The following is a 7599-nucleotide window of genomic DNA, read 5'->3' as shown; positions in this document are numbered from 1 at the left end:
ATAAACTTTTTTTTGACCTGTATGTTGTGGAAATAGAGCCTTGCAGTAGAATTGGTCTGCAAATGTAATCCACTAGCAGCTTACAAGAGATCAGGTGGTTCTTACAGGTGCCTTCTAAATCCATGTGTTCCTTGTCCTGGCTGGCATAAAGCATCCTACTGGACACACAACTGTAGTTATACTGGTAGGGGAGGAGAGGAAGAGACCAGAGTTCTGCAGGTCCGGTTTATGGGGAGAAATACCTAGAAAGTAATTCCACTCCACTGGGATTTCAGAAGTGTCATCTGATCTGGATGACCATGAAGGCAGGACTAAGGACTAATAAGTGGACTGAGAGCTGGCAAAGCCAGAGAGTTGGGAAGATACCAGCAAGGTTGAAAAGTTCCAATATGAAGCAAGAAGCAAAGACTTTACGGTGCAAAAATCCCAAGTAAGATTCCTCCTAAAAGCAAGGACTGCTGCCACTGGGTTGCTTTTCTTGAGGCCTTCAGAACTACCCTTACTGGTGGGAGTTCTCCTAAACCCTTGAGTTTGATAAGGTTTTTCTTAAGGTGTTTGCTGTGATGACTGCTTTTATTTTTTGGTGGAGATGGGTGAAAGGGGTTGTGAAATACTGTATTATGGGTCTGTCTTTCATTGTTGAGTATCTGTGATAGACTCAGTGACCACAGTCTCTGTTCTACATCACTGCACGAGAAAAACTTTTTTATTGCCTTCTGTGTTGCGTTTTGGGTGATGAAACATTTTCATTGACTTTTACATTGAGTGGTTGAGAGTCGCTGCTCAGCTCCATTGTTAACAGAGTGGGCCAAATAAGTGCACCATCAGTGCACCGAATAAGGCATAGAGCCATAGATCTTTCTCAATTTTTAACTTTTCATAGCATAAAGTTTCATAAGAAACTAAAATATTTTACATGTTTCCAACGTGTAATGAAAACCCATCTTGTCTTGAGGTAGAGAAAGCTAGGTTGAAGCTTATCTTTTTTCACGTGGTTCCTGTTAGCCAAAAATGAATGACATTAAACCTGGAGATTGCTGTTTTTCTTGCTTACACGCAGTTTGTAGTGGGGTCCTGAAGTCACACCGCCTTCCCTCCTCCCCTCCTGTTTTTCAAGCTCGCTTTCCACCTTCTCCACGCGTCCCTTCGCCTGCTCGCTGGGACTAACGGAGGGAAGCCTCCGCGCCGGCCCCGGCGAGCCTCCCCCTGCGCGAGGGCCGGAGCCCGCGGGGGAGCGCGTCGCTCCGCGGCCCGCGGGCCCTGCCCGGCCCAGCGCGAACCTGGCGCCTGAAACTCCGAAGCTCTCGGCCTCGCTCATCTGCAGTTGGGGGGATTTTCACGCCCTTCGCGGGTGCCGGCGCAGGCAGCCCCCGCGCTCCGCAGGAGGACGGGCGCCGCCGGGGCGCCCGGCTCCGCGCGTCCTCCTCCTCCTCCTCCTCTCCCGCTGCCGGCCCCGCCCCGCCGCGGACTACGTTTCCCGAGAGCGCCCGGGGCGGGGAGCGAGCGAGGGCTGCCGGGCCGTCCCGCTCGCGTGACGCAGGCCGCGCGGCGCGGGCCAGTGACGGGCGGGCGCCGTGTGGTTGGTCGGCCGGAGGGGGGAGGGGTGCAGGGGCTCGGCGGCGGCGGCGCGAGCGGGCGGGCGGGCAGGACGGGGCCGGCCGGCGCCCGAGCGCGGAGCAGGCAAAGGGCGCGCGCGCGCGAGCGGGCGGGGGGAAGCGGAGCGCAGAGGAGCGAGCGCGCGCGGCGGGGGTGGGGGGAAGGGAAGGGGGCAGTGAGAGCGCGCGCGCGTGAGGGAGAGAGAGAGCGCGCGGGGGGGGGGGCGGCGCGGCGCGGCGGGGAGGGGCAGGCCGCGGAGCCCCCGCGCAGGCCGCGCGGCGCGTGGCGGGCGGCAGCCGCCAGCAGGCCGAGCCGGGCGCGTCTCTAGAGAGACGGTGACAGCACAGAGGGGCGGGGGGGGGGGGAGAGGGCGGCCGGGCCGCGCCGAGCCGCGCCGCGGGGGAGGGCGGCCGGGCGGGGGGAGTGGGGTGGGTGGGGGGGGAGGGGAGGAGCGGGGCCGCACGAGGCGGCGGGGGCCGGGCCCGCTGCGCGCGGCGCGGCCGGGGCAGCAGGGGGGCAGGATCCCAACATGGCCTCGGGCGGCGGCGGCGGCGGCAAGATCCGGACCCGGCGGTACCACCTGGGCGCCGCGAAGCCGCCTTACGCCAGGAGTAAGCAGGTGAGGCGCGGCGCGGCGGCGGGCGGCGGCGGCGGCCTGGGGAGGGCGGCCCCGTCGGGCCGGGCCGGGCCGGGCCGGGCCGGGGTTTCCCGGTGGAGCGGGCAGGGGAGGGCAGGGGAGGGGTTTCCCGCCGGGGCAGCGGCATTGTGGGATTTCCGGGCGGGCGGGCGGGCGGCAGCGGCCGCCGCCGGGCCCGCGGGGCGCCGCGTGTGCGCAGCGCCGCGCTGCCCCTTTTGTTTGCCTTCCCTCCGTCGCTCGCTCGTTGCCCCCCGCTGGCTCGGCCGGGTGGAGGGAGGAGATGCCTCGGCTCGGCAGGAAATAGAGGCGGGAGGCGGCCGGTGCCGCCGCGGTGGCCGGGGAGGGGCGGCCGCCCCTCTTCGCCCCGCCGTGGCGGGAGCGGGCTGGCCCCTGTCCTCGGCGACCCTCTTTTTGTCTTCGCGCTCTCTGATCGCCCTCGGAGAGACACCAGGAGGAATGGTTTGGGGTCGCCGTCTGGCAAACGCGGCTCTGCAGAGGAGCCCCCTTCTAGTTAAACTGAGGGATGTAAGTGCGTCTCTTCCAGTGTTTGCCCTGTGCACAAGTTCCAGCCCATCTTGCAAATCAGTTTGTGAGGGAAGCTATAGTTATTCATCTTCAGGTTTGGTTTTTGGGAGGACCCTCAGTTCTGCATCTGGTAATTTCTTCAGTCTCTTGCCTGTCTCTCTTGCCTGTGCTTAAATGTGCTGATGCAGCGCAAGTTAAATGTAATTCATGAGGCATTTGTTCTCCTTTTTATTGCAGGATAGAGTAGATGGATAACAAAAGCTAGTTTGTACACTGCACCACGAAAATCCCACACCAGTTAGTGGCTGGAGAGGGAGATGCAGAAATGCTTCCTGATTTCTATTTGCTAAGAATTTTCAAGAGGCCCGGAAACACTGCTCTGGATATGCCTTCGCATGTGTATGTGAACCTGAAGTGGGCTCTTCAGCCAAAACCTTTGCATTATTAAATCAGTAACTTAGTAACTTATCAGTAGCTACAGGAATGAGTATTATATCGAAAACTGAGGGAGCATTATGCGTGAATTGTTACTCATTTTTTTCTTATTTTGAGGAGTACTATATTTTTTTGAGGTTTATATGTAGTATACTGATAAGCAAGGTTGTCCCTATAAAGCTAGGATAGAGACACTGAATACAAAAGAATCACTACACGTGCAGAGCAAATGTTGAACGTTTCACGCGAATGACGGAATATTACTGAAAGTGCCATGTCTTGCATGTGTTCATACTGTGTAGATAAACCTGGCACATTAATCTGAAGTAATTACAGACTAGATGGTTTTCTAACTCTTCTGTTGTCTGTTATCTTTGTGCATTTTCTAGTAGGTTTATTTAAATAGTGTGCCAAAGCAAACACATGATTAGGGATATCTGTGGGATTCTACTCAGAGGGTTGGATGCTGCAACTTGAATACATAAATCAGATTAACAGTGAAGCATTGGAGAGAGAGTTATTGTAATGATTTAATAAATTGGCAAACTGAGAGAAGTTAGGTATGTGCATTTATTGTCATGAATAGCTTTTTAACCACGTGCGGCTTGTTAACTTACATAAGAAGATGAGCGTCTGGGTAAATAGCTAACCTAAGTTGTAGTGATTGACAAGCGTTCTTGTTTTCAGTACAATGTCTGCTCTGCAGAAGTATTCTGTGATTTAATACTAATTGTCTCTCTGTAGTGAGTTTCGGAAGACATGAAAGTGTTCAGTGCAACTTTGACATGATGCTGTACCTCTAGTCCTGACCCTCATCCCGCTGCTTTTATCAGCAAATAGAATCATAGCCTGTGGAAATTTGTTGACAGACCTTTTTTAGGTGCTTGTGGTCAAAATTAGAGTCCTGAAAACCCTCAGTCTCTTATCATCAAACTCTGAAATTATCTGAAGGTTGTAGGCAGTATAGCTAGTAGCTTTAAAGTTCCCGGGATATCTGATTTTTTTTTTTTTTTCCACTCGTATGAGGGATGGTTGCCATGATGCCTAGGCATCATGGTGTCTGCTTTCTGGTTGTTGTTCTTTTGCCATAATCTCTTGAGGAGTTTGATCAGGTGGTAATTCTCTGGTCATACGTAACATGTACTGCAAAATCAGTCTTCTGTAAAATACGGTGACAGCTTTAGAAGACAGTTGGAAGAGGAGGTGCTGCTTGCTGCTATATAACAACTAGCAGTTAAAGCATTTGTTCAGAATGTGGTAGACCCTGCTTTAGTTTCCTTTTTTGCCTTGAGGGATCAACCTACATCATCTACTTTCCAGGCAAATATCCTAGTTGCCAAGCTGTATGTTGTCTTTCGTTCTTTTGACTGAAGCTGGTTTACTATCCAGAAAAAGAATGCATGATTCATTGAGGCAGAAAGAGGGTATGTGAGAAAATGTTGCCCTCTGGCCTGCTGATTGGGGTGCTTCTTCAAGAACGGGGAGACATGTAGGCTTTGTTCCTTGTTCTCAGAACTTACTTGTTTTATGTTAGATAGTTCATGGAGCAGAGATGCCAAGCCTGGTGTTTCCTGCTCCTTCTTCCCAAATGCCCTGACCATTAAGCTTTAGAGCCATGCATCCTTATGTTTTTGTTTGTTTGTTTTTGTTTTTTAATCTAGTACTACCTTTTAAGAATCAGCCTCAAGTAGGACAGGTGAAAAGATGCTGTCTGCAAGATATGACTATGACTTGTAGCGTTTGTATTTTTTCTGGGAAATGGAGATATGGATTCAAATCCACTCCATTAATGATGGGAACTGAACCATGATATTTCTTACATAGAAGAGGGACTGTGAATACTATCTATAGATCTATTACTAAAAGAAAAAAAAAAAGTGGCAGTGCTGCTAAGTAGTGATGGTGTGTACTTACCCACCATGGAGGTTTCTGGGCTGGGAATCCACAAAAACAAAAGAGCCTTTTTGTATCTCTGGGTTAGGCATTCTGGGAGTAGAATTTAGGAGTTCCTCCCCATTCACTGTGCTTTCCTAACGGCCAAATGTTGACAGCTCCATGCTGAATATGTTGACTTTAGGTAATGCCATGCTTGGCATGCTACCTGTTTACTTAGCCATGTCATTCTGAAATATCGAGGCTCCTTGGGCAGCATGTAAGGAACTTAGGCACTTGGGTTAAAATTGCTGCTTCTGTTCTGAGAGCCAAGCAGCTGAAACCAAGGTGGGTACTGCTGTGCCCAACATTTGGGTTCCCTGGCCAGCCTGTGGATGTGGCCCCAGTGCTTCCAAATGCTGGTTAGTCTCGGTCACTTAGCTGATGATTGGAATCAGTAGTGTAAGTGGGAATAGTGTTTATATTACTGATTTATTACACAGCTTCTACTATAGTATCTGCATATTCCCGTTCTTAACTTTGTTTAGCTTTTTTTCGTGTGTGTGCTGGTTTAGCTTAGAAAATTGCCGTTCTCATCTGGGTAGCCTAGAGATTTCAAAGATTCTAAATATGTCATTGTGTTATTTTTACTTCATAATTAGTTATTCGAATGAAAATATGAAGAAATTTGACTCTTCCGCACTTCAAAACTCATACAAGCAGATTTAAACTCAAGGAAAAACAATTTATATGAAAAGTTTTTATACCCTTGCCATAAGCCTGTATGTTTGTTTTAAGCTTCAAATTAGTGCTTTTTGATATTGGCAATCACAATTGTAGATTGAAACTTGTGCTGGTGAGTGGCCTGTTTTTATTTTTTCTTGCGTGTAGAAATGGCAGCACATATTTCTAATGTAGATGTGCTGCACTCGTATAAAGCAGAACAGTCCAAATGTGTTTTACTTGATGAAACCAGCGTGTGCTGCTGCACGCGTGTGGTTGGTCTTGTGCTGATGTAGTTAGGATATTACCAGAAAGAGGGGACTGGAAGGCCGTTGGAAGGTATATTCACTGGTCCTGGTCACAAAAGGTGCTGTGGACTGGGGAGTTTTGCAAAGTCATTTGAGATGTGATGTAAGATTCTGCCCAGACAAAATAGTCGGCGGACTGGGAACTTAAAGTATGTGCAACAATACCTAAGTCATTACATTGTCACCTGCTCTTGAAGACAGCCCAGTTCTAAACTACTGTTTGATTTGTTTTATGTTATGTATGGGGTTTTCTCGGTGGGCAGTGGCTGCAGACAGCGGGCAGGACGACTCTTATAAGCTGCCTGTTTTATTCTGGGAAGAGATTTTGAATCTCTTGTGTTCAAGAGGTAGTGTTCTTAGAATATCATGTTGAGTAATTTAAATTAGGTAATGTTTCATAAACCTGAAGCAGGAAAATATTAGTTTAAAAAAATCTCTAAACTGTTAAGAATGTCTGTAGGGCGTTATATAAGTATAACTCTATTGGTTTAACTGTTATCAATAGGATTATACCTTGAAGTGTGCTAAGATGATTGTTTTTATTTTTGCATACATCTTCCTGCTTGTTTTGGTTTAGTAGTAGGCTTGCACACTGAGCTAAATATTCATAGATTTTTTTAAAAAGGTTAATTTGTATTTAAAGGTTTGTTTTAAGAGAATGGGCTATTTAACTTCAGTTGGTTTTCTCTCTCCCAGTACTATCAAGTAAACTTTATTAGCAAAATGGATTTTTAAATATTATGCTTGCTAGTAGTTATGAATACCTTCTACTGTTGCTGTAAGCAGAAATGTATCCTAGTTGGGAAAAACTTTATTGACAGTTTTCTCTCATTTGGGCTATCAGTGCTCTCAATGGTAAAACAAATTGTAGAACATGATGTCTGTAGCATTTTATTAATATTTTGATTATTCTCTCCCAAAGTGTTGTCATGACAGTCCTGGGGGCTGCAAAGTGTTGGGAAAAAAAGAAAAACAATATTAGTGGGTGGTATCTTAGGACAGAGGTTTGAAAAACAGATGCAATAATTGGTTGTGTTAGCTGGGACACTGCAAATTGCCTTAGTTGCAGGCAGCACATCACTTCCTCTGAGAGAGTATTTATTTCTCCAGTCAGTAATTAGAGCTGGCTCTTGCTGCACTGTCACGGAGGAGCTGAGCTCCTGCTGATTCTGAAAGCTATATGAGGATAGAGTGCAAAATCCTTTTTACTCACCTAAAAAGTTTTAAGAAGAGCAATTTCAGGTTAGCATAGATGCAGGCTAGCACAGCGTTGTGTAACAAATTCATAACACAACTAGATGGCCGACTCAGTGGACAAGGAGTGAGCAGCGAATGTTGTTCACCTTGATATTTAGCAAGGTCCTAAGCATGGTCTCCCGTATTATCCTAGTAGCAAATTGGTGAAATATGGACTAACTGAGAAGACTGTTAAGTGGTTGGAAAATGAGGTGGACCGCTGGGCTCCCAGGGTTGTGATCAGCAGTACAAAGTTGCACTGGCAGC

The 7599-nt window shown here is 48.4% G+C and overlaps 1 protein-coding gene across 6 annotated transcripts in view; it reads left to right on the top strand.

The window, feature by feature from the left end:
* The first annotated feature begins 2057 nt into the window (after positions 1 to 2057).
* Positions 2058 to 7599, top strand: part of NUP153 (nucleoporin 153) — a 44691-nt gene continuing 39149 nt past the window's right edge. For 3 of the 6 annotated variants that reach the window (XM_068931776.1, XM_068931774.1, XM_068931773.1), the window contains exon 1: positions 2061 to 2215. In XM_068931776.1, coding sequence (XP_068787877.1) covers positions 2126 to 2215 — 90 coding nt within the window. In that variant the 5' untranslated portion in view covers positions 2061 to 2125. Of the gene's footprint in view, positions 2216 to 2398; positions 2759 to 7599 lie in introns of those variants that run through there. The other 3 variants (XM_068931775.1, XM_068931777.1, XM_009677954.2) reach the window with 3 other exon arrangements.

The sequence above is a fragment of the Struthio camelus genome, chromosome 2 (assembly GCF_040807025.1).
Source record: "Struthio camelus isolate bStrCam1 chromosome 2, bStrCam1.hap1, whole genome shotgun sequence".
Classification (NCBI taxonomy): Eukaryota; Metazoa; Chordata; class Aves; order Struthioniformes; family Struthionidae; genus Struthio; species Struthio camelus.
Note: the sequence above shows the minus strand (reverse complement) of the source record. Positions and strands in the feature narration are given on the sequence as shown.